Below are 26995 nucleotides of genomic sequence, written 5' to 3' on the forward strand. Positions count from 1 at the left end.
GACGATCTTTGTTGGCTTTTTTTCCTCTGACGCGGCTGGCTGGTTGGCTGTCACGTAAAACTGGCATCTCTCCTCCGGGTCGAAAATCCTTTTTGACGAACAGGTAATTCCTTGGAGAAAAAGAAAAACTAACAAAACTGTAGCTATTGGAATATTTTACTGATATTTTGTCGGGACAAGTCTTGTGAAGCAGCTTAGTGGTTCACGGGGAAGGTGTCGCGAGGAGCTTCCCAACTGTTTTCATTCCTGCACAGCTAGCTTACAGCTTCCCGAAAATGTTTGGCTAACAGACCACAGCTGGCAGCTTTTCCCCCACCCTTTTTAAAAGAAAGTTGCTACTAACGTGGTCAGCTAATGAATTATTTAGAGGGACTTCCGACGGCTATAACTGGTGATTTCCTTTGACATTATTGAAAAGCAAATTGTCAACACAACAAAAACCCCCTATAAGGACACAGTGTGACTAAAGGTTACACTTCTAAATCTTCTTCTAAATCTCCCAGAAGTCTGTTATTAGGACACAGAGGAGATGGGGTTGAGAGGCGAACCCATCTGTGTTATTATATTAAGTGTTCGTTTTTGGTTTTTGGTGTTTCCTGTCCTCTCTGACAATCCCGTATGTAGAAGTTGTCAGCCCACAAAAATACTAAAGAGGAAGTTTTAAATAAGATGCAACTGTCTGCTATTCATCTGATAAAACAGCATTTCCTGCTCATAGTTTTATGTCTTGAACTCTAACCCGTGAGGTGGAACCATAAGGATTCATGGTTTTCCAGCTTCACCTCAGACTGATTTCAGGACATCTGTGAAGATCAGCCTTCCAACCAGTTTTCCGTAGATTTAAAGTTGTGCATTTTTTCCCATTTTCATGAGTAACCTTTAGGGAGTTGGTTATACTGAATTGTGTTATTTAAGGTTATGAAATTAATACGCATACCACACTTTTCAGATTATTATTATTATTTTGCTAAAAAGTTAGCTTGAAACTATATAATGTTTAATTCCCTTCATGATTATTTGCTACTTTTTGTTGATTTCTTAGTTAAAAATTCAAATAAAATGCATTGATGCTTGTAGTTCTAATTTAATACCGTATGTAAACATTCAACACTTTTGCAGGCTCTGCATAGTCCAGTATCTACTGTAGTTTTAAAAGTGATTAAAAGTTCCTCAGACTGACGATTCCTTAATAATTCACTAAATGTTACTGTTTTATTAGCAGTAAAATTTCTGTTAACATATCTTAACATAATAATGCAAGAGACATTTTAAAAGGAGATGGACATTAGTTTTGGAAGAACAACAATGAGCTATATCATCAGTCATTGAAGAAAACTAAGTGAACCTACATCCTTCCATTACCTGTTTTTCTATAGGAATCAAGTAGCAGCAGTATTAACTGTGTTAGTCAGTGACCAACAGGAAGTGTGTGCTGGAGGTTATTATTGTATTGTGGTTATTTGGCTCATGTTTGACATTTGCCTGTTCTCCTGTTTCCCTCCAGCGATGCCTTCCAGAAGTCAATATTAACAAGACCGCTGCCCGTTAGCCTGCGTGAACCTCTCTGTCGTCGTTGTGCTGAGTCCGCCGTCAGTCTGGATGAGAAGAGATGAGCCTCTGCGATCCTAGAAGCCGTCATCATGAGCATGAAGAACCTGGGGGACTCCTTGGGCTCTAGCCTGGCCGTGCGGATGACAGGGGCGGCCGGCGGATGGAGCGCTCTCTCCTTGAAACCTGTGGCCCCGGTGCGCATCGGCTCCATTTTCCAGACCATGGTTCCCACTGGCTACACCAAGCTTCAGGATGATCGATTAGCCATGGTGGACCTGGGGGGGAAACCTGAGGCCAGCTCGCTGCAGAATGGCTACAGACAGGAAGCGTCTCACTTGGAGGCCCGGCGGATCGTGGAGCGGGCCTCCCGCTCCTCCATAACTATGTCAGACTGTGGAGAAGGGGGCTGCGCTGAGACAGAGCCCATGCTGGCAGAATGGAGGCTCTCTGGGGACGATGCCAGCAACGAGGAGGAGGAAGAGGAGGACACGGTGGAGGCGCTGGGGTCAGAGGGGTCCAATATGCCCAAAGAGTCGCCGCTGGCCATGGCTTTGCAGATACTGGTGCCTTTTCTCCTGGCTGGCTTTGGAACGGTGTCAGCTGGAATGGTGCTGGATATTGTTCAGGTAAGCTGGCGTGAAACCAGTAAAGATCCCATCTGAACAGACTGGGATTAAAGGCTCATCTGGTTATTAAATAACGTCTGGCTGTGGAGCTGATGTTCAGCTGCATTAACTCTCCACTGTGAAGGCCATGCAGTCATTACTGGAATAAACTGTGCTTTGAGCAGAAAGGATACATTATTTTAAAAAGAGGTTCTGAATAGTGTGGCATGCTTTTATATTCACGACCCTTCATTTTGATAATCCCCAAGGTGCATGAATCTCCTAATTAGTAAAAATTCTGTCTGTAGGTGATTTAATCTCATTATTAACTCAAATAATCTGTTTGTGTTTTTGTCACACAGCTTTTAGCCCTTATTGAGCTTTTACATGTTCCAAATACCTAGATGTAGAAGAAAGTGATGAGTTAGAAAAAAGAACACTCAAGCATTATTATTATTCTTCTATCATGGACTATAACTTGAGGAACAAGTCGAGCAGCTTTCTGGTTGCCACAGAGCCGGTTCTGGTAGATTTAGTTTACCATATCTGTGTGAGTTAGTTCTGCTTCCTTGTAGTTTTCTGATCCGCTTTGAAATTTGATTTAAAGCACAATTGTGAAACAACTGTTTTAATTGGAAGAGTATTTATTGGCGGTGACACGAGAATGCTTCGATGTAACCTGGATCATCATGGTGAGCCATCCTTTACCTTGATGGGTTTAACTGAGCGGACCGGATCGGTCAGCCGATAAAGAAATACAGAAACAAACAAACAAACAAAATCTCTCCAAGAGATTGTTTGACCAATAACTAAACTTTCTCTCTTCTACTCTGAGTTCTCTGTTTTCTAAGTTCTCCAGGTCGGTATAGATAGTCTCTTTGTTGACTCAACAGGGACAGAGTTGTGGACTCTTTATCTGAATGACACCAAGGCTTTTATCTTTAAATGTCAAATTAGGCTGCGTGATAAGAGATCAGATGTTTCTAATGTGTCCGCAGCACTGGGCGGCCTTCCAGTTCATCACAGAGATCTTCATCCTGGTTCCTGCTCTGCTGGGCCTGAAGGGGAACCTGGAGATGACTCTGGCCTCCAGGCTGTCCACAGCTGTGAGTCCTCCATGAGCTCTTTTTTTATTTCTGTCTCAACGATGCAAATGCTGCTGTCAGAATGTGTTGATTCGATAACCTTCAGAAAAAAATACCACAGCATCATGGTGCTGACAGGAACCAGCATTCAAACAAAGCTGTTCAACAAGATCTACTTGTGTTATTCACAGCAGCTTGACAACACTAACATTACTTGGCATTCCTTTAGTTTCCACGGTGTGGCTAGCTGTTTTCAGCTAGCAGAATCACAAAAGGATTCTGCTAGCTGAGTCAGCTGAGTCTGAGTCAGCTGACCACAGTGTGCAATTTTTGAGCAATTTAATACTTTGTATGACTAGGTGCGAGTATTTATCGTCTCATTTATCATTCCACACTGATTAATAGGTGTAGGAACCTCTGGATGTCAGGGGCGGAGACACGTCCCACCCAATACGGGAATCAGGTGTCCAAACGTTACACCGTAGAGGAAAAAAAAATGACTTGGAAATCTTTTAATTCACAAGCTTTTATTTTGAAAGCGCAATACAGCTTCATGTCAGTGTTAATTAAACTCTTGAACGTTGTCACCTGCACACAAGTAAGTACTGTGACCTGCAGACACATGTACCAAAAACTGGATGCAAAGTCATTTTAAATAATTTATCTTCACTTTTAGCATTTTTGCAGTAATATAAAAAAATGTCATGGTTAAACTCCAATTTCACCCTCTCTTTAAAGGTTACCTAATAGCAACATGTGCAATCAGCTTGCTGCTGTTGAAGATCCTGCTCTCTAGTTCTGTGATCAGTTTGCACATAAAGTGAAATTTTTCACCGCTTTCGTTAAGATTAGTTCATGTGTGAGTCAAGCTGCTGGAAAACCTGGAGGAGAACCGATCTGATCCTGACATCCTTCTGGAAGGGTCAGGTTGGAATACTGCAGCAGTCGGCATCTAAACACACTTCCTGTTCTGTTCACAGGGAGGTAGAGAGGTATTTTAAACCGTTGTTTTTTCCACTTCTCAATCTGAACAAAGCTGAATAAAGAAAAGACAGAGCAGAACTGGGTCTTTGTTGGGGTTCTAGTTGGTGGGCCCCTTCCTCTTTGGCTCTCTGCTCCCTGGAGCATGGAGGAGCTCCACCTTCACAACCCTGTGTCAACAACAACAAGTAGAGTTCAGTCAGATCAAATACCCTCTGCATCTCCTCTCAAAGCACATTTAACGCCTTCTCGTCATGCTGATAAGGACAGTTTCAGCACTGTACTACTGTTTATTTTTTTACCATCTCTCTGTCACTCTGTATGTAGGTAAATGTTGGGAAGATGGACTCTCCCATAGAGAAGTGGAACCTAATCATCGGCAACCTGGCACTGAAGCAGGTAATTACCCAGCCGGCCCCCATCCATCACCCTGCGAAAGTGTTAGCACTCCAATACATGTTCATAGTTTAACTTGGGGATTTATGGGTTAAGCAAACACAAAAAGGCTAATGGTTTTAAATTGGAAGAAAAATGATTTGTGAGTTGTTTTTTGGGGGGCATCCAGAGGGGTTGTTCTGTGATGCTGTTTGTTCTCCATCAAACCCAAAAGCCTTCACAGGACATTTTTTTAAAACATGAATTATTTAAAAACGATGAGCTACTTTGTTGCTCCAACAACAAAGTACAAAATCCCAATAAAATACTCTGAAGTTTGTTGCAGCAACGTGAGAAACGGTGTAAAACAATTGAAGAGGTATTTTGCTCTGCTTCTACAATTCCAGGTTTTATTATTCTCATCAGCCAATCAAATTCTTGATTTAGCTTTCTTCAAATTCGCGGTTATGAATATTTTAACACAGTAAGCTGTACCTCAGGTTGGAAGAAAAACATTGCTCTTTACTGTGATGTCATTTATTGTAGAGGAATGAGGCCAGGGCTGTTTTAGGGCTTATCTACCTTCTCATGAGCTGCAGCCGTCAGTAGGTGATGAGTTTTTATGTGACGGCTGCTGATCATCCAGCCACACACCGCTAAACACACAGGAGCACACAGCAAAGTCACAGCAGGATGACGGGCTGTTTGTGTGCATGGTTGTGCAATAACATCAGAAATGACTGTGTCAGATTATACTCAGATTATACTGTGCTTCTTCAACATGTTGATTTGACTTTTTTTAAACAATCAAGTGAAACCCCTGTGTGTGTTTTCAGGTCCAGGCCACGGTGGTGGGGTTCCTGGCAGCTGTAGCAGCCGTTGTGCTCGGTTGGATCCCAGAGGGGAAGTTTCAGATGAGCCATGCTGTTTTGCTCTGCTCAAGCAGTGTGGCCACGGCCTTTATAGCCTCCCTGCTGCAGGGTAAACACTCCTATCATAAACTGTCACAAGTGGAGCTCAGCACCACTTCTAAAACACTGTGGATATAGTTTGTTACCGACGTGTCAGGGTTAGTTTTTCTTTACTCAGGAGAAAAACCTTTGTGTTTTTTTTTCTCTTTTGTTCCTTTGTTCTTTTTTTCCCCACTTATCTTTCTTTTTCTTTCTCTTTTTTTCCTTATACTTTTTTATTTTTTATTTTTCCTCTTCCTCCTATTTTTCTCTCCACTTATTTTCCCTATTTTGTTATTCTTTTAATTCCCCTTTTTCTTTATTTCCTTTTAAATGTTTTGGGGTTCCATCTTTATTCATTGGGAAACTGAAATGTTTACTTGTTAAAAAAAATCTCCCTTCCCAAAGACCAAGTTTCCTCTGTCAAACCCCTCTCGAAGTGGAAACTTTGTATAACTAGGTGCATATAAAGTATGCTCCTCTTTTTCTGTATGGCTGCAGCAAACATTTCCAACCTATTTGACCCTTCTCCAGTGACTCCCTATATTTTTTTTCTCCATAATTATCAGCTTAAAGTCATGTTAGTAATGACCACTGCTGAAGTTCCCTGTTATTTTCTCATTGTGTTTAGGTATCCTCATGGTCGGAGTAATTGTGGGGTCGAAAAAGACCGGCATCAACCCGGACAACGTAGCCACACCCATCGCTGCCAGTTTTGGTGACCTCATAACTCTGGCCATCCTGGCCGGGATAAGCCAAGGCCTCTACAAATGTCTGGGTCTGTAGCTAACTACTGTGTTTATGAAGCTTTCACAACCACAGTTAAAATTAGATGACTATTAGCAGGGAGCAGATGTCCTCCCTTTAAAGGTCTAATGGTTGGAAACTAATTATTTAATCTGTCAGTTTAGTTTGTTTATGAGTCCTGTCTCTATTTTAGTCAGCTTTTAAATGCGATAACATGCAGCTTTCCCACTGGTCCATGCAGGCTTCAGAAGTCTTTGACAAGCTGTTAAATACATAGAATTATGACAGACTCAAAGTCCAAATTACATAAAAAGAAAACCAAATGCGATAAAAGAAAAAAAAGTACAATAAAAAAGGCTCCTAGTCATTTGGGAGGCAATCATACCAATGACTCCAGAGTACAGATGAGTATTTTATTGCACTATATTTAATGTTAGTCAACAGTAGGATAATTCTATTATTAGACTCATTTAAATGGCAAATAAATTTATACATAAGCTTTCTTAAAACAGCCATCAAAGTGCTGACGCGAGCGAATTCAAACAGTTCACTGGCACTGGTCCATCTGGGCTTATTTAACAAAAGATTCAGTGCGTCATTATAAGCCGCCTTCAGTCTTTGAAGACTGGCTTTTTTAAAGTTGAACCGCAAGTGTGCAGTATACAATGATGTACAATATGATCTGAACAAGTTCCATTTCACTTCATCAGAACAGAATCTAAACTTACGGACAAGGATATTTGCCTGAACATATAACCTGTGAACCTCATGGTAATTGTTCTCATTTACCATGAGTAAATATCTTTGCACATGACCAACGTTTGAGACGTTCAGTAAAGACCCAGATAGCTTGAAATTTGGAAATACCCTATTATTGTCCTCCTTAGTGCGACAGATCAAGATGATACTTTTTGATGGATTGAATTTAACGTCATGTAGTTGACCATATGCTGAGCAGACATTAAGCAGCTTCTGAAGAACAGCTGAACTTGGACTCAAAACAACTAGCATACATTGAATGATTAATAATAGTATCACCAACCATGCAGCCAATCCTATGCAGGTTTAGCTGCTTCGAGAGGTCATTCATATAAAAATTAAACAACATAGGAGATCAAACTAAAACAATTCCAGGTGATTTCAGAGAATAATTAAATACTCCACTCATCTTCATTAGGATCAACATTTTTATTCATGTAAATGTGTGTGGTGGTATAAACACCCATTACTCTAACACCAAGGGGTGTAATGATGCATGCAGCTCACAAAACAATCAGACGAGACATTTCAGAGCATTTATCAATATTTTTTGGAAAACTTGGAGTCCCAATTTTGTCCTCAACGATTCAAACTTTAGAATCTGTTTCAAAAACAAAAATCTGCAATCAGTTAAACAAATTATAGATTCAGAAAAGACTGGCATATACCCGGACAATGTAGCCATACCCACTGCAGCCAGTTTTGGTGACCTCACAACTCTGGCCTGGATAAGCCAGCGCTGCTACAAATGTCTGGGTCTGCAGCTAATTACTGTTTATGAAGCTTTCACAGCCACAGTCAAAATTAGATGACTATTAGCAGCTGTGTCTTTCTTTATGTGTTTATTTTTTGGGTTTTATGTTTTCCTCATTCTGAGGGAGTGCTAATTCCAAAAAAAGCATTTCAAAGTCTCCCAAATGATTCCACATAATGAATTAAAGTTTTATAAATAAATTCAAACAGGCAGGCCCATTTCATATTGTCCAGGATAATTCCAGTAAAAGTTTTCACAGGTTTGAAACAATTCAACACAGCACTCTCATTAAAGATGACATTATGTTTGTTAGCAGGTGGGAGGATGATTTAAATCAAACGCAGAATGTACAAAAACATACACTACAGATTCCACCATGTCATTTTTTTAATAGAATCAAGACAGAACAAACTGAAAGGCTTAGTGAAAAATAAAAAGGTCTTAAGAAGTTACCACTGACATAAACAAACATCTGTTGAAAATATGCAAAGCTCAGGGATCTATATCATCCATTTATTCAAGATGCAGATGCCATAAGGATGCCTCTGCTATTGAAGCAAAAAGTTAAATACTAATAAACATTGAAATGTTTAATACTTCTACTTGTGAACTTGTGAACTTAGAAGTATGATAAGCTTGAATAGTTTGTAGTACTAAAACACCCTGGAATAAAATAATTCATATCTTAAAAAGTTGCTTAACTCTGCTACACCATGAGTCCCCTCTCTTTAGATGTGTAATTAGACACTTCCCTCAGTTAGCCAGTAGGGGGCCCTCCTGGCTCATTCATTCTTTGATGTCTTTGCTCCAACAGACCCAATCCAGATAGATACATTCTGATTCAACATTCCGTTTTAGGCTAAAATAAAGCTGTTTACCCGACACATTAGAACCTCTGTCAAGCTTCATCCAGTAATAGAAATGTGTGAAATTATTAATAAAAGAAACAATTAAATATTTGGAGCTAAATTTAAATCGTTCTGGGACAGAGCTATGCAGTGAGACTGCAAACAGGAGCCCTGTTGTTCTTCACCCCAGTCACACAAAAACTTTCTGTTAAATTTACTTCAAAATATGTCTGCAGAATTTCTAACTTTGGATGCAGTCAGCTCAGCACCAAATGTCACCATGGCGCCGACCATGACAGCTGCAGGGACTCAGACAACTCCTGATAGGTTTATTTATGGTAGATGCTATTGTGGAGGCTACTACAACACATGGAAGAAACCTGTATAGTTCTGCAAAATATTATGATACACTGTGTGTGTGTGTGTGTGTGTGTGTGTGTGTGTGTGTGTGTGTGTGTGTGTGTGTGTGTGTATGCAATGCCTTGCAAATGTATGGTGAAGCAAAAATGATGCATGTGTTTTTGGGGGATTGTTTGGGTCATATCTCTACCAGCTTTGCCCATCTTTGCAAAATGACTCAAGTTTTGTCAAAATAGAGGAGCATTAAACATGAAGTTTAAAGTCATACAGTTAAATTGTGATGAAATAAAGCGCTCGCTTTCCTATTTTCCCGTGTATTCGAATGTGGTCTGTCAGGCAGTGCGTTTAGTTCATTTACAAGTACTTTTCAAAACTGAACTTATTAAATTCAGTTTAGAGATGCATAATTTTCTTCACATCATAATTATGATGTGAAGAAATTTTTTTTAGCCTACTACATAAAGTGTTAATAATATACAATTATGTTTTTATGATTAAATCTTGTTTGTAAGAGTTATGACCCAGACTGTAAGAGACTCAGGAAACCTTTGCAGGTGCTTGGAGTTAATTTCCTGATTAGGGTGCAACGCCACAGGTATATATATATATATATTATATATATATATATATATATATATATATATATATATATATATATATATATATATATATGTTTGAATGATCTATGTTTTTCACAAAGATCATTCATTCTCATTGATAATTTAATTTTTACCAATTGTGTACGGCAGAATGAGTAGGATCACTTAGGACATTGGTAGGAGCGGTTCAGTATAATATATGGTATTGTCTGATGTATTCAGTAGTGCGATTCCACCACCAGTTGGTCTCTCACTGGGCAGGCTGAGTCAATCTCAAACGCCTAACTATCTTGGGCTTGTTGCAAGCAGTGACGTTTTTTTGTGGACTTTGTTTGACAGCAGTAGCTCTACCATAACCGTACAATGATACGGATCAGTATGGGTCACTTTTATAAAGGAAATGACCTTCACCGACCTGTGCCGTACCACTCAGTGAAAATAAAGTATTTCATAATTAAACTGACTAATGGACAGCATTTCTAAGAATAAATTCTGTCCATGGGAGCCAAAGAAATGTATTCTCTTCATCTTTCTCCTGCTCCCTCCCCAGACTCCTATCCTTATGTATCATCGTTGGTTTGCGCCTTCTTCATGTGTCTGACTCCTCTGTGGATCGTCATTTCCTCCAAGCACCCGGCCAGCCGCACGCTGCTGTACTCTGGATGGGAGCCAGTCATCACCGCTATGGTCATCAGCAGGTGTGTGTTATGTTGATACTTGTCAGGAGAAAAAAAAAACAAAGTGTTGTTTATGTGATCTTGTGTGGATTTCATGTGATGGACCAAAGCTATGTAGGGTTTCATCTTTCCTACACCTATACTGCAGTCTTGACTCATCTGGTATGAGAATCTTGCAACTCTTGGAAGACTGATGTTCACCCTCCTGTCTGACTGAGCTTGAGTTGTTTTGTAAAGAGAGAGTGAAAATATCAGCTCCTAGGCGTGTGAAGCTGCTATAGCTCTAAAAAAACCTGAATTTCCTTCTGCTACTTCAGGCTGATGTTACACACCCAAGTCTACTGGAACACACTTTGGTTTGTTGTTATGAATTCTTTTGCTAGTCACTGTATCCTGTTTATGCTACTCCCAGGGTCTGCTTTGTTGGATGACGCATTCCCTTAAACAAATTGCAGCAGTGAGCGCTCACACCCTCCGTTCCCCTTGAGCCTGGCTCCTTACAAATAAAGCCCATAGGAGGGAAGCATCTCTCTTTCTCTGCAGCACTTTCTTCTTCTCACTCGGCGCATGCAATTCAACTCGGCCTTTCATGCTTTATTAGCAAGGCAGATGTAGAAACCATGAATACTAGCAGTGCATATCACCACCTAAGTTGGTTACTGAAGTATCAAAAATAATCTGTTGGTTTATTCAGAATGATTAAAAGCAACAGATAATAATAGCTAATGAATAATGGCAGCTATTGACACCAACTTTTTCCAATTCCTACATACAATATATTTTTTCCTTGTACTGTTAAAAGACATTATTGTGGTTTACAATTAAGTCTTAACATTAAAATAAATTTTCATTTTCTCTGAAATGGTTCCAGGTTAGAGCTGTCTCACTGTGTCAGCTATTACCTTCAGGGTTAGTGACTGGAGAGATTTGGCACAACAAATAAAAGTGGAACTTCTTGCAGGAAATATGTTTTTCTACCAGATCTACTTAAAATAAAAGGCGTGTGTAAAGAAAAGAGCCCTCATTTACCATTTAACTTGTTAAATATTTTATTGTGTGGTAACAAAGCATTGTAATGCAAGAAGCCCTCCTGCCACAAACACTCATTAATTATAGATGTTAGGAGCAGATCCAAAACCTGTGTGTGAGGGAGTGAGAAGAATGAAAACCATGCTGTAATTTTTATTACACAATATTTATCATCATTCCTACCTCCTTTTCTAGTCAGATGTTTTCTGGCTTGCAGTTAGTGATGGTTGCATCCATTTTCATGGCTGAGTTGAGAAAAATTGGTAAGGGAGAAATGGAAAATAAAGCAGCTGGAAGTTACTGAAGATTTATGACCTTAGGTGTGGAGCACAGAGCTCAGGCATTGACGCAGAATACAGTGGCCAGCCAAGACTAAAGCAGGGGATAGCAGCATCCGAAGCAGATAAACATTTCCCAGTCAGTATGGTCTGTGACACGTTGAAATGGAAAGAGATAAACCAGAGCGACTTTGCTGTAATCTCAGCTTTTCTTTTGTTGGCTCCCAAACTGTACATATAGAGCCACCTATGCTAGTAGATTGCTTGAACATCAACTATGCCGTCCATAATCAGGCACGTTTTGACTACAAGACATTGGAATGTAATTTATCACCATAAGAAACGTGTTTTGAATGTGAAACAAAGTAAAAGGTCAGCTGACGTTGCTAAAAAGAAAAAAAAAAAAGAAGGAAGAATTAGGCCCGTTTTCATCCACTCATTTGGAGCAAATCAAGTAGAATGTGGAATTCCATCAGATGTTGATGCTACACATGGCTGTAATAGGCAGGAAGGAGAGGTTGTTCGTAGCATGTTTGCCCAAGTCTCTTTTGAAATATATTTTTAATGTCAATGAGACATACCTGGTCAAATAACGGTTATGGATCATACATCTTAGATAAATGGAGAGTTGTCCTCAGAGCTGGAGGTTTGGACTTTGAAATTGTACGATCCTTCCATGGGATTGATGGGAGTGTTCCTCTGCACTCATCCCAGCCTCTCGCCGGCCACTGCATGCTGACAGTCCTTCCATCTATTCTGGAGGTCTGGGTGGGGAAAGTTCATTATCTCAGAACTTAGTCAGAAAATGTGTTCCATCTTCCCTTTGGTACATCAAAACACAACCTTTTTTATGCAATATGTTAGAAAAAACCGTTGATGGAAAGACAATATTGAAAGGTTATTACAGTACCTCTGGAGGAGAACCAAGCACAATGTTGTTCTCCTGCTTGGAGAGCAACCTGGTGCTCCAACCTGAACTTCTTTCAGCGTTTAAACTGATTTCTAATGTCTTCCAGTTTGGGGGAAGTTTAGATTTAATTAATGATTGAGAGATAACCACACACAGACACCACAGGTGATTATAAATACATACTTTAAACTGAAAATCTGTTGCAGGTAACAGTACGTATGAGCAGTAAGTATAAACACTGAACAGATATACTAATTATTTATCAGTGTCTGTAAGATCATGTAAGGTTGAGTTCTTTTTAGAATCTTTTGAAGGCCAGATCCTTTATTTGTTCCACATTCACCTCCTAGTCAACAAATGATAAAACTCTATTTGTTTTTAATGTTAAAAATAACATCATGACTTAATCTGTGTATGTTGTGTGTTTCAGTATCGGAGGACTCATTCTGGATAAAACGGTGTCTGACCCGAACCTAGCTGGCATTGTAGTATACACCCCAGTTATCAACGGTGAGTACTGACTGCCCTTTTGGGTTATCATATAAAAAAGTTTGGACACCCCCGATGGTATACATTTTAATTTCCAAATATGTGGGTGTTTGGATCAGAGATTTCAGTTTGATGTATCAAATAACTGATGGACTTGGTAATATTTCAGTTGTACAAATGAGGTTTACTGGATTAAATAGAAAATGTGCAAAATATATGGAGAAAAAAAATTTGACAGGTGCAAAAATTTGGGCACCTCAGCAGAAAAATCACATTAATATTTAATCTTTTTGCAAAAATAACCACCTCGAGACTCTTCCTGTAGCATCTGCATCCTGGATGAAGGTACTTTGGACCATACTTTCTTATCAATCACTTTCAGAGTTCAGTTGGATTCAAATCATCCCACAGATTTCATGATGTTCAGGTCTGGTGACTGGGATGTCCATTGCAGAACACTTGTTTCTCAATGTGAATGCTGGAGTAGATTTTGAGCTGTGTTTTGGATCATCATCTGATTAAGACTTTATTAGTTTCTGGAACCTGTTTTTTGTGATGATAAACCAGAATTCTGCTGCTGTTTTATAGGTTTTCCTCTTTAGCAGCTGCCTTAACGAAACCCTTCTTTGAGCTGTTCTTATATTCCATGTCATACACGGCTTTCCTACAAGCTAACATCAAAGTGAAGGAGTTGAGAAAAGTTGCACTGTTGTTGTTTGTCTCCTTTATCTCCCTCCTTTGTTTTAATTAGTGCAGTCTTTGACCCCGAGAACAGAGATGGAGACAAATAGTTTCTAGACAAGATGGATACCAGGGACACAGAGTCCATTTATCTTGTGCAGTGCAGCGAACATTGAGTGATGGTGGATGTGAAAACGGGGGAAGCAGCCCTGCTTAGTGAACCCCTGCTTAAAAAAACTGTAGAAACTTTACCTAATGAGACTGGAGCTGGCAGTCGGCTGCTGTCTGTGTATCTGTTTAGTTTTAACTGGACCTTTTCCACGTCTCGTTGCTAGCAGCCGAAGCTGAGCTTCTCTGTTCTTTTGGCACCTTAACAACAAGAGATAAGCTTTTAATTAAGTAGCATTAATGAGAGAGAGTTAAAAAGAGGATTCTTCTTCTGTCCTGCTGTCCTTTCAGACAGCATCTGCGCCAAACAACTGAGGTCTCCAGGGAGGGGCCTGCTTGTGAATATAATCAGTTTTTGTGTTGTAGCAAATTTTTAAATCTCCATCATTTTCAAAATTCTGATGACAAGCGAAGGAAAAACCCTGAGGCTGTTTAGTCTTGTTTCTGCTGATTAAAACACTCTGTGGCCTAAAGAAAAGAAACACACACAGCAAATAAATGAATGTCTGACTCTTACCTGATATGGTTGGAAAAAAAATGTCATCATCATTTTAGTAATGAACATTTTAGGTTGTTTTTCTAAATAAAAAATTTTCAGAAAGAGTCAGCGGGGCAAAGGCAGCAGAAAAGAAAGGGAGTCTGTGTCGCTGGTTACTTCTTTATTGTAACATTGCTTTTTGGCAGTAAATTTCCAGTAAAGCCACATTTGTAAGGAGAACATACTTGTGGGTTGAGCAGTAAGACCAACTCCGCTCTGCTTCATCTGCAGATGAATCTGATTGGATGATTAATGAAGTTAGATGAAACAAGACATGGTAACAATTTACCCAGCTGAACAATCAGGGGCTTCTGTAATATGTAAGAGCACCATAAGCTTTAAAAGAAGATCTGTTACAGTTTATTTTTACTCCAAGTTAGTCAAACTATTTTTTTAGTTTCTTTATTATTTATTTTACATTGTCTGTTCTAATCCTAACTGCACTGAATGAACAAATTGTTTTTGCATGTTGGACCAAGTTTGTGAAGCTGTTTGTGTATTTAAGTGTTCTGTACTGGTGTAGAGTTATCAAATAAATCTGTAATTCAGTACATTTATGTCTGTTTGAAAAATATGAATGTTTTAGGTCAATTCAGCTGTTTTTCTGGATCGAATCATATTAGCTGATACTGATCCTCAATTACTGGTATGAGAAGTGGAAAAAGCAGATCAGTGCATTTCTTCCTCAGTTACCAGGAAGAACTAGCTGCTCATGAAACATTCATAAGGCTGTTGGTTGTTGACAGGCTGGAGGCTTCAGTGATTTTATGGCTGGATACATTTCTTGTTGTTCCATTTATTTTATTAGTCAAATAAATGCATTGAGTTTCAGGTTAGAAAGCCTTTGATGTGACTTTGTAAAACCTGCAGTAATCCTGCTCAGTCATGCAGCGTATGTGGCCTCCTGACGGCTCCCAGACACAGCTCAGGCTTTAATCTTTGCTTATCATCTTGTCTTTTTTTTTTACTTGCTCTCCTCTGCTTTGTTTTTTTTTTTTGTTTGTTTGTTTGTTTTTTTTAGGTGAAGCTCTTTTTGTGTTCTGTATCACTTTCTCTCATGAAAGTCACTTTATTCCTCCTCCTCAGGTGTTTTCAAAGGTTTTACAGTGTTGCTTTGTGCTTTGTGTTCAGATTGAAAATGATAAGAGGCTGACATGCATTTCCATTATTTTATACATTCACATTTGGCAAGAAAGCATCAGGTATTAAAGATCACTTATTTGATTTGTTAAAGCTTTAAGATTAATACAGATAAACATTTGAGGTGATGTATTCATGATGAAGCAACCCACCTTCAAAATCTTAAATTAAACTATAATTGCAAGGTTTCTCCAATATTAATATGTTTTTCCTATTGACTGGTATTGTTAAAGGAATAGACAGGTCATTTGTCTGTGAATGAACCTGTCTTGAGGTCAATATAGACTGGATAAAGCTGTAAAGTTGAAATATTGGAAGTGGAATGCCATCCCAAAGTTCATTCCTCATTTTGCAGCCAGTTGATATCAGTGATGGTGATTTAACTGAAAAGGTTACTTGTCTTAAAGTCGATCCTTTAAAAATGAGAGATCTAAAACGTCTGGATGCAGAGTTCCAAAAGCCATTAAAAGTATATGAAACCTTTAACTTGTTCATAATAAACATAAACGAATATGTGTTTTTGGTGTATTTCTGGACAAGCAGGCAAGCTGCAATAGATAGACTATTGAAGCTTTAACTGTTCATTATCCTGCATTATTTCCAAATTCTTAAGCAGGCATGTTTTGGGACACTTTTACTTGTGATAAGGAAAATTAGAATATTTTTGCTATCTCGAACTTTTCTCAAATTTCAAGACATAGGGCATATTTCAGGGGTCAGCAACCTTTAAAACTAAAAACCATTCTTGCCTTCGGTTCAGTTGAATTGGTATTGATTAGAGCTGCAAAAGCCATATGACTGTTCAAGAACCACTGACGTCAGTTTTTATATTCAGCAGTATACTTATAAATCTGTTAAATATGCTACTATAAATTTACTAGATTTGTAGTAGATTTATAAGTCTACTATATTCCCTTTTTAAAGAATTTGGAACTCTTTTTTTTTTTTTTTCCCCAAGAAAATTTTTTTTATAAAAAGCTCATTTCTACATGTGTAAATTTGAACATTTATGGAACGTGAAACATTGTGTTGCAGAAATGCTATGCAAATATTGCATAAAAACTTGTAAAAAACCTCCATCTGTTTTATTAGCTACCTTTTTAGAGATTTTTTAAAAAAAAATTTATAGAAAGTAGTAATTTTAAGGAATTCTAGATCATTTACTCTATTCTGTTTTGCCTCAGCCATTGATGACCCACCTGTCTGTCTTGTGCAGGTATTGGAGGAAACTTGGTGGCCATCCAGTCCAGCAGGATTTCTACACACCTGCATTTCCACTGTGCTCCGGGAGAAGTTCCTGACGAGGCCAAGGGCTGCTACTACCCCTGCCGTACATTCTGTGGCACAGGTCAGTCCAGCCACCAACTGCACCGACGTCATTTCATTCTCATGTGATGTGGTAACAAACATGCAGATTATACTTTAAAACTGGCACAAATTTAAACTAGTTCTGTCAGCTGACAAGATATTTTTTTTCAGTTTAATATCAGGATGAAGTCATTAATTGATCTATTAATCGACTAAAAGCTCTGATAGACCCTACTATGTTATGTTGTTTGGCCTACAAAATATTGCGAAATACTAGTAATACCAGAAGTGAGCCAGAGCAGGAGAATGATGCTGTCACCATGGTGCTCAACAGTTGGCAGCAGACAGGGACTTGGAGTTGTTGTTTCTAAGCCTTTCAGACATTTTATCAACATTTTGTCCCAATCAAAGAATTTACCATTTAATTAAACTGGTATGTCATTTAGTTGTTCACCCAAAATTGAAAAATCAATCATTAACTGTGCTTTATTTACATTTTGAAAATACATTTATGGAAACATACCAATTTCAAAAACAATGCCACTAGGATGAGGTGATTTTATTATTATTATTTTTTGGCCATATCAAAATTGATTTAATTAGCAAAACTGGAATTGAAACTTTTTTTTCTCATCTCACACGTCATATGATCAACAGGTAGATGTTGCCACTGTCCAAAACCATGAAGGAGGTGACAGGAAGTAGTTGGATGATGTTGGCGCTGCATGTTTTTTTTTAATGACTCATCGCTTGAACAATCTTACTCATGTGTGATTTTTATTGTGCCTTCGTATTTAACGGAAACACTGTAATTGCACATTTGTGCTTTTTTGACTTTAGCGGAATATTGACAAAGTTTTGTAGTAGAAACACAGCTAGGTTGTTTATAAAGCCAAATCTGGTTGTAGCTGCAGATGGAAGGTCACAGGACAGATGAGGACAAAGTCTGACAAAACTTTTATATTCTGCTCATAAGATGTCAGACTAACTCCAACGCTCAAAAAAAGTAATTATGTCCAAGACAGTGTGAGGCTAAATTCACTAAATGAATTTCAGTTTTCATCCACACAGTCCTAGTGTGCAGCTTTGATCCAGATTTATAGGGACATATTTAATCTTCATGTGAAGCAAAGGCAGATGGTTAGAGAAGGAATAAACTATAATCAAAATGACTTTGGTCAATATTAAAAATTTTGAATAATTGATATTGGATCATTTGGTACAGTACATTTAAGAACACTTTGAGAACATCGACTTGCCTTCAACAAATCACCTCATTGAATCGTCCTTAAAAATAAAACAAATTATTTATTCAAATGTAGAACTTTATAATAAAAGAAATCCAAATAAAATAAGCAGTTTAGTGCTTTTTGTAACTATCTTACAATTGATTAAATCTTTCGACAGAATGGGGCTCATCTGTATGAATAAGGTTTGTGGGAGTATGATACTCAATATTTATGTAGTGAACAAATGACCTAAACATAATTTGCGTCTCTCTCAATTTTTTTTCCTCAAGGGTTTTTTTCATTCAAAAGTTGTTGCATCTAAACTAATTTAAGTACATTGTAATTACTTAAATTTGTAAGTTTAAATCCCACAATTTTAATAGTTGTAGGGTGAAAATCATAATTAACAGAAGTAATAGCTTTCAAATATCCATCTGTGTAATTAACCTATATAATATAAGTATAATTATTAAGTTCTTAAAATAAATGTACTTTTCAAGGGTCTTCTAATTTGTGTTATGGGTTTGCACATAACTTAAATACAATATTTTATCTTAAATGCATTGGTGTGTTTTATTGAGCTTTTCAGCTAAGAGCTGTAGCTTCAGTGTCAACTTCAGCAAGCTGGCGATGTTAAGCATGGGGGTGGCAGTATCATGCTCTGGATCTGGTTCCCATTCACTAGTTGCTTATTGAGTTTTAATCTCATGACGTTGCACAGTATTTGTTTTAATTTTTGTCCAGATTTTTGATATCTTCACCTGTTATTGTATCACGAATTCAGATTTTGACAGATATTTCAAATTAAGACCATGCTGAAAAAGCTAAAGTGATGCATTGTTTATAATACATTAAGTTAATCACACAAGTTTACGAAGGACTGACCGCAACAATCTTGGTCTGCACCAAAAAATGTCAGCTTCTGCAGAGATTTCAGTTTAGATATAGGAACATGAAAAGAACCAAACAGAAAGCTCTGTGCTTTTATTCTAATTTTTTATACTGATAAGAGTCCAAGTGTTAAAAGAAACTGCCTGGGCTTTTCTCTGGACGTTCCTCCCACAATCTGAAACGAAGCTCTTCTGAGTGAGCATGAATCTGATTTTTTTTCCAGGGCTCAGAAGTTTATTTATGTCACTGGTGGCTGAAAACTCCTGCAGTGTTTGTACCTTATTAAAGAGACCAATCCTCTGTGACTTCTTGAGGTTACTGTGTGCAGAGCAGAAGTTTTCTCTAGTAACTGATGGCTGTTTGCTTCAGGACTCCCAATATAATTCAGCTGTCCTTCCCCAGATGTAGAACCTTAACCTTCCTTTTCGTCAACCTGTCATTTCTCAGGAGCAAATCATCGCTCAGCTCAGGTTCTGCTGCTTCTGGTGATCCCCGGCCACTTGATCTTCCTCTACACCATCCACCTGATGAAGAGCGGACACACCACACTCACCCCCATCTTCATGTCCGTCTACCTGGCTGCTGCTTTGCTACAGGTGAGCATCTCCACATTGAAACAACAGACTCATGGAATAGTTCCGTGTGATTCTGTTGTTGCTAAATATGAAATCTAGACTTTCAGAACCATTGCTTTAAATGACAGGAATTTATTTAAAGGTACAGTTGCAAATTTGTATCTTTATGGAGAATAATGGTTGATGGCACAATTTAAAATTCACCAATAATTTCAGCTGTCTGATAATATTCATTGCCTGTTTTTTTTCATACCTTCCTTATCCCAGTTTTAATATGAATGATCAAAGGCAGTTCTTGTTTTCTCTTTTCAAGAAGAGAGCACACAGTCACACCACACGCCCAAGTTCTTTATCTGCTTCCTTCTTGTCGATATTGAAGGTGACCATTAAATCTGTCTAATCAGCATTAGGAAGCAGGAAATGGTTTGACAACAGCCATTACTCGCTGACAGACAGGTTTCAACAGGTCAGCACAGTGTATTATAAAATACTTTTACACAAAACATGGGTTTTCTCATGAGGTTATCAACAACTTCAGCCGTGAGTGTGTCTGCTCTTTAAACATTTAACCCTTTGTGTTCTGTGAAGTTGTGTGCTTTCACATACAGCTGAAGGAGTCTGACCTGTTCAGAGTTTTGAGTAGTTCCAGCCAAGAGAATTTAATTATGATTGACTGCTTTCACTTATTCAGGTTCACTGTGATTTGTCATAGTGTTTGAAGTGTTAATAGTTTAACTGCTTTATGTGTGCGTGTGTCTGTGTCCAGCTCTTCCTCTGCCCCGCTGTGCCCCTGTCTCTTTAATGCAGAGACGGCACATTAGGATGTTATGCAGGCTGCAGAGGAGTTGGAGACTTTACAAATCAATTGGCTCCATTACCAGCAGTGCTGCTTTGAGGTTCACTGTCACTGATGGAACGTCAGTGGGAAGGGACAGGGAAGAGGCTGTGTAAGTTGAAAAGAAGCTTGCACCCAGCCTGTTTGACATTGTAACCTTTACAAAAACTAAACACAGAATATTGATCAGTTCATTCATTAAGTTCCAAAGCTGAATTCTTCTTTGAATCTGCCTGCATTGCTTAAAAGCAATGTCTTTAGTTGTTTAGGGGGGAAGTTAAAATATGCGTCACGTCTTGCTTCTGGAGCTTAATCTGCTTTGTCATCAGTGTGTTTGTGCAGACAGAGACAGAATAACAACACTCATTAGGAGCCTGAACGCAGCACGCTCTGCAGAATTAAAATGTTCAGGGGAAAAGGGTGACTGCTCATTCAGTTAACTCTGAGCGTTCAGTCAGAAATAAGGCGCTGGTTGATTCACCTTCCAAAACAAACAGCACTGAGCTAACTTTGCCTCTCCATTAAAGCTGACTCATACTTTACAGCATCTGTTAGCTACTTTAAAAGATTGGCTTCTTTTACCACATGTTTGTATTAAACCAGCTCTAACAGAAAAAGCTGCAATATTACAGTTACAGTTCTACTAATGTATTTTTTTGAAATGGATTTGTTTTCCAAAACTCCAATAGAAACACTTTTCCCATCTCACAGGTCACATTTTCTCACCACTCTTACAGTCAGTGGAGCAACAAGTTGCTGACTGACTGTCAGTGACTGTGGTTAGGAAGATCAGCAACTCAACTTTGTCTTTTTCCAGAAAGAAGGATCAGAGTGCAGACCAGCCGCATACAAATGGGCCGTTGCTATGGGCGATGGCAGTGTCATGCTATGGGGATGCTTTCGGTCCAGCTGGAGAGAGTCGACTGGAGGTCCAGGCTGACTTGCGAGACTGACGATAAACATACAACCAAGAGCGGGAGTGATTGGATTGGCCTAGTCAAAGTTCAAATCTAAATCCCATTGAAAATCTGTGGCAAAACTTGAAAATAGATGTTCACAAATGCTAAACAGGGTCTGACTGAGCCTGGGCTGATTTGCAGAGAAGTATTCATAAAAAACATAGAACTTCTGAAAGCAGGTAGCAGAAATAGTGGGAACTGAATAGATATGCATGCCGCACTTTTCAGATTTTATTTGAGCAATTGATGCTAAGCAATTGATGCTAAGCAGTGTAGCATACAGACACCTCCAAACTCCAGATGCTCTTCGGTTTAGCTCAACAGCCTCTGCTGCATCACACCTGAATAGAATAAGTAGGTCATTAGCAAGGCTCTGGAGAACTGATCTATGCAAGGAGCAAGGAGTCTCATTCCAGTGTTTTGTACCTGTGGCACATCTGAAAACTGCAGGATCTGGCCCGAGGACTGGACATTGATACACCTGCTCTAGAGGAAAATGTTGGGATGAAGGTTTTCTCATCCAACATCAGTGTCTATAATTTTGACAATTTCCACAATCACATGACGCCTTAAATATCTTTGTCTATCTACCGATAAATAATATATCTACTGATTTTCTCCACGGTGACCAATGTCTGTGTAAAGAGAACAAAGCAACCTGTGGTTTTGTTTAGTTTTCAGCTTATAAAGTGACAAAGAACACATGGATTTGTTGAGCCCTTACAGAACCAAAAACACGTAGTGTTCAGTGAGGTGTGTGTGAACAAAGGGGAGCAACAAAGAACAATTGATGCAAAAAGAAAGTGAAAGGCAATGGATGCTCACAGCACCAGATTCAAACCGTTCTGAATCCAAACATCTCACACACGGCAGCTTTAAACAAACACAGGAACAAATCACCTTGAGAATCTCACAACATCCACTCAGCACATTTTCAACATATGTGCTGATAAAGAAGCATTAAACACATAAAAGAAAGACTTTTATTTCAGCCTAGAGACATAAAAAACAAACTCTTTCTTTGTGCTGAGCTCGGTCGCTCAGGTTGAAGTAGTGTGCAGGGATCTGACAAGACCATAAAAAAAACAACCTTGTGATCTGGTAGGCCGGCTGGTGGGATCTGGCAGCGTCAGCACTACCATCGGTTCAAAAAAAAAGCCACGTCGTTGACGACTGAAGCAGTTTCAGGGGCTTCTAGAGGCAAACTGCAGAGGGTTTTGCATATCTTTATGTCGACCATACGGGAACCAAGAAAACCAGGTACACAAATGGTATTCCTTTCAAAGTTCTCTAGGTAACAAGCTAGCTTATTTGCTAGCTTATGTGCTAGCTTTGAAGGTGCCTTGCGCGAGAAATATGGTGTCTCGCGCAAGGCACACTGGGAGATGCGGTTTGATGAGTAAAATGGAAGTCCAACACATAAAATGGAAGTCCAACACATTGATATGATATTATATGGGCGAACACCTGCATTTTGCTCAGGAGTTTGTTTGCTTCAGCCAGAGAGGTTTGAGGTTCTTGGTGTCTTGTGATATTAGAAAGGAACGAGGAATTGCTGTTACTTAATGAGCTTTTTATCACTCAAATTCTGAACTTTGAAGGTTTCCGATCAAAGAGCAACTCTGAAATTGAAATCGCTGCATTTGTGACAAGTTGACAAGACTATTCACTAGCTTGCTAAACGCAGCTGCCCGTATTCTCTCAGGTACCAAGAAATCGCAACATATTACTGCAATTCTTACATCTCCACCCTCATTGTGTATTTATGTTTTCTTGCCACCAAAGTAATTATAGAAGCTCCCACAAAGGCAGAGATGGTTTCCTGAAGCCGGGCGGTTTGAAAGAACCTCCAGCCACTGTGAAAAGAAAGAAAGGAACGTTGCTGAAAATTTCTAACTCGCCCACACTTCTTTATTAGTCTGACAGAGGTTACATCTCTTTCATCATATCATCTCTCAAGAGCACCGGGCAAAACAAAGCAGAACGGCATTTTTCTAAGCTGTGTTTCATATTAGATCAGTGAAATGCCTTCATCTTTTAAGCCATGCAAGGCTGTCAGCACAATCAGAGCTCTTGTATTTTCGCACAGAGGATGATGCATCATTACAATCAGTCCTCCCTGCTGTTTGACACCATCATCCCTGCATGTTTTCTACGCGTCGGTGTTGATCACCGACAGCAATGTGGTTTTGTTTTGATAATTATGCCACTATAAACCCTCTTGACAGGTCATTTTCTTTTAATTTATAGACATACCCTTATCTTTTAATAGACTTCCCTTTTTTCTGTCACCATCATCCCTCCTGGTCTGGAAGCCTAAATCATGAATAACAATTATCATAACTCTGCTTCCAGGCTTTACTTTTTTATTTCAGTTTTGTGTGTTTGTGCTATTCTGGGCTGCATTTTGAAACACTTCTTCCTTTCAGCCATAGTAACAGGAGCCAAAGCCCTGACCTAACCTCACCAATGGAGTTGAATTTTTAAGTGAGAACACTTAATGCACATTGTCTTTAGTTAATTTATGAGTCTCATTATTAAACTTGAGTTCACTTACCAGTGTATTAGATAATTGAGTATGCCGATACAAGACACTAACTTGGCAGATTTGTTCCCATGGACTTGCTTTCCCCCCAAACAAAACAAAACAAAAATAACTTGAGCCACTGAAACATTCCAAATGGTGGCTGACTTTTAAGATAAAATTGCCAATTGCTGTTAGTGGTCACAACTAACCAAAAAGTTAAGTTCACTAAACAAGAATCTTAGCCCTGCTAATGCTAAACACATAAAACGATTACCAGAAGCTAAGGCAATAATGAGTTCAGAGCTAAAAAAAAAAGGTAGTTATCTTGAACAATATCCATCCTCCGGAAATCCAAAAGCTTGATTTTACAAATGACCAGAGTGAGATTCATCAATCTCCACATCACAAAAGATTTGTTGCTCTGAGCCGAGTGTGAATGAAAACCTATTCAAATAAGATGACCTCAGGTTAGATTAGTCAAGAAAGTTTCAATTCAGCCAGCTTTGATTTTGTTTTTTTCTTAAGCACTAATAAGCACTAATAAGAAATCTTGTGATCAGTTATGAAGGAACCCAGAAGCAGCATACACCAAAAATGTTCCTACAGCTAATTTAGAATAACTTTCATCACACCAAGACATTTCTGAATGGATTTCTCAAAAGAATACAACAAAGAAAATAAATAGTTTTTAATTATGTTGTCAAAAAAATGGCATGTTGAAGATCATTTGTGCTCTTTCTTAATAATCATTGGACAAATCTTTGCATCTCTTATACTGGCTGAGCAGCTTTTTGAGAATTTCTGCTGTTATTTTTTAAAACTTAATATTTCACTTCAAAACATGTAGTGTTTTGAAGATGTTGAGTTTGATGTGTGCAGGACGTTTCCTATGAGTGAGTCTCTCCATGCTGGTCTTGCAGGTTCTGCTGCTGCTGTGCATAGCAGACTGGATGGTTCACTCCATGTGGCGCAGCGGCAAAGACCCCGACAGCTTCTCCATCCCCTACCTGACGGCTCTGGGGGACCTGCTGGGCACGGCGCTGCTGGCGCTCAGCTTCCACTTCCTGTGGCTCATCGGAGACCAGGACAGCGACGTGGGGGACTGAGCCGCCCACCACAGCTGGAGCACCCAGCTCCAGCGCCCTCTTGCTCTGATGGAACCCGGTTCCTTCTCTCACGGCCGCTTCACATTCTGGATGGAACTTTGTCCACAAGTTGGGATACAGACTCACTTCCTCTTCTGCCTTGTTTTCTGACATGTAAGAAGGCTTCATACTTTAAAGGCAGATTTTTGTTGGGTTTTTTGCAGCCATTCTGATCTGCATCTTTTGTACCAAAGTGTTTGAGTTTTATTTTGCTGGTTTTGTCAAAAGGAGAATAAAAACATGGCCTTCTTCTCATTGAGGAGCTGGAAATTTTGGAAATTTTGGGAACTTTTTTCGCACAAGTAAACCCAAAACGAACTCCCCATGAAAAGCCAAGACCGCAATGCCCGAAGGAGAGAGAGAACTTTAAAGCAGTGACTGTGGCCGAACCGACTGAAACCGGAACAGCCGGCTGACATCCTCCATTCAGTCTGTTTTAACGCACGCACACACACACCCACGCACACACACACTCACACACACACACACACACACACACGCATACAGCCTTCTGTTCCCACAGGTTCATTCTGCCTTCATCACATGGTTCCTAACATCAAGGTTTACGAATGTTTTAAAGAGTCCCTCCTCCGCCTGTTGCTGAGCAACTGCTGGTCAGCTGGCTGAATTAATATTTTTCTCACTTGCAAAAACAGCAGAATTATGCAGTTTAATATTTCTGCTTACAGAGGAGGAAGGTTAGTGACCCCAAACATCTTTTTGGTAATGCATGGTACTTTTACTAAAGGTTCTCATGATGCCTTGTGAAATATCACCTCTGCTCAGAATAAATATTTCATTTATTATCACATTATTAATCATTAGCATATGTAGCAGTCAGAAGAAGGAGCTGATGAAAGAGAAGAAATAAAAAGCTGTTTGTTGTTAAATTTCTTTTTATGCTTTAAATTCCATTAATTATATTCTATATTTTATTTTTGTCCATTTTATAAACTTTACAGTACCTGTTATTAAATTATGTGTTCTTATTTTTTGTGTCTAAGCAGGAAGAGGAAATACTCTAGTTTCTGTGGGGATGTTTGGATGCCAGTTCAGACATCCTTATTAATACAATCTGAGTTCATTTCACTTGGTTGGTTGGTATTTTTGAATAGTGCAGCTACATAGTTGTACAAAAAGCTCAAATTTGCTGTATTTTCAAACTGGATATTATTCTCTAGGGACACACTGATTATTTTTTCTTGGCCAATCACAATCTTTAAAACATCTGGCCTTTGATTCTGATTTTGGCCTATAAGTTATTATTTTTGTCTGTAAAGTCGCTAAATATAGTGACAGCCGCTGCGTGGTGGGTGGGCCTTCAGTCAGCCCTGTGTCACAGCAGAGCAACATGGACAGTAGCTGATTTTTAGATCTGTGCAAAGGTGGATAATATTGGTTTCTCGTGTATCGACTGATCTCCCAAAATAAAGAAAATCAGTTCCAATTGATCAGTTCACTCCCCATTATATTGACTCTAAGCCACTTTTGTGAAATTAACAACCCTGTTGGAACCAAAGTCACATAAGATATTTATGGAAGCGACATGACCATGTTTCATTCCTGTTGACCTCAAGTAGGTTATAGAAGATAAATAGCGTCTGTGTCAAAACAAAAGGGCGAATGGGTGAAATGAGCATTCCATGGTGGTAACGTTGCTGTTTCCATGGTGTTGACTTGCATACCAGCAAACAGCCGTCATTATTCAGCATAACCTGACTTAGCAGCAGTTTTGTGTTCTGTTCTCGTTTCCCAGGTGAGTTCCATCTTCAGTGGAGCTCACCTCTTTCAGGGAGCTGACTCTAGGTGACAGACATGAGGCTTTACAACACGATCAGCGGCTCTCTCAAGTTCACACAGCCTGCTGAAATGACTGCTGGAAAGATGTAAAGGAAATGGCAACGTCATTTTTGACTTTATTTGACTTTCATATTATAGGAATGAATGAGGAGCTAAATCTGCTGGATTTATTTCTGCAGCCTGCACATCCGCTTGGTCTCAC

General features: G+C 39.0%; 1 protein-coding gene across 1 annotated transcript; it reads left to right on the forward strand.

The window, feature by feature from the left end:
* On the forward strand, positions 1 to 26444 carry slc41a2b (solute carrier family 41 member 2b). The gene is made up of 11 exons (XM_055055420.1): positions 1 to 103; positions 1505 to 2177; positions 3155 to 3262; positions 4550 to 4621; positions 5434 to 5578; positions 6179 to 6325; positions 10165 to 10312; positions 12939 to 13018; positions 16741 to 16872; positions 19400 to 19548; positions 24769 to 26444. The coding sequence occupies exons 2-11, from the start codon at positions 1641 to 1643 to the stop codon at positions 24952 to 24954; spliced, it is 1704 nt and encodes a 567-aa protein (XP_054911395.1). The 5' UTR covers positions 1 to 103; positions 1505 to 1640; the 3' UTR covers positions 24955 to 26444.
* The last annotated feature ends 551 nt before the right edge of the window (positions 26445 to 26995 follow it).

This window comes from Poeciliopsis prolifica, unplaced genomic scaffold (genome assembly GCF_027474105.1).
Source record: "Poeciliopsis prolifica strain line A6 unplaced genomic scaffold, Auburn_PproV2 SCAFFOLD042, whole genome shotgun sequence".
In the NCBI taxonomy this organism is placed as follows: Eukaryota; Metazoa; Chordata; class Actinopteri; order Cyprinodontiformes; family Poeciliidae; genus Poeciliopsis; species Poeciliopsis prolifica.

What these genes read in the sequence shown, in the direction of transcription:
- slc41a2b (XM_055055420.1), top strand. Translation starts at nt 1,641, where the DNA reads ATGAGCATGAAGAACCTGGGGGACTCCTTGGGCTCTAGCCTGGCCGTG. An exon ending in CCTCCAGGCTGTCCACAGCT is followed by an intron (nt 3,263 to 4,549) that starts GTGAGTCCTCCA and finishes CTCTGTATGTAG; the next exon opens with GTAAATGTTGGGAAGATGGA. An exon ending in TGGCTGCTGCTTTGCTACAG is followed by an intron (nt 19,549 to 24,768) that starts GTGAGCATCTCC and finishes CTGGTCTTGCAG; the next exon opens with GTTCTGCTGCTGCTGTGCAT.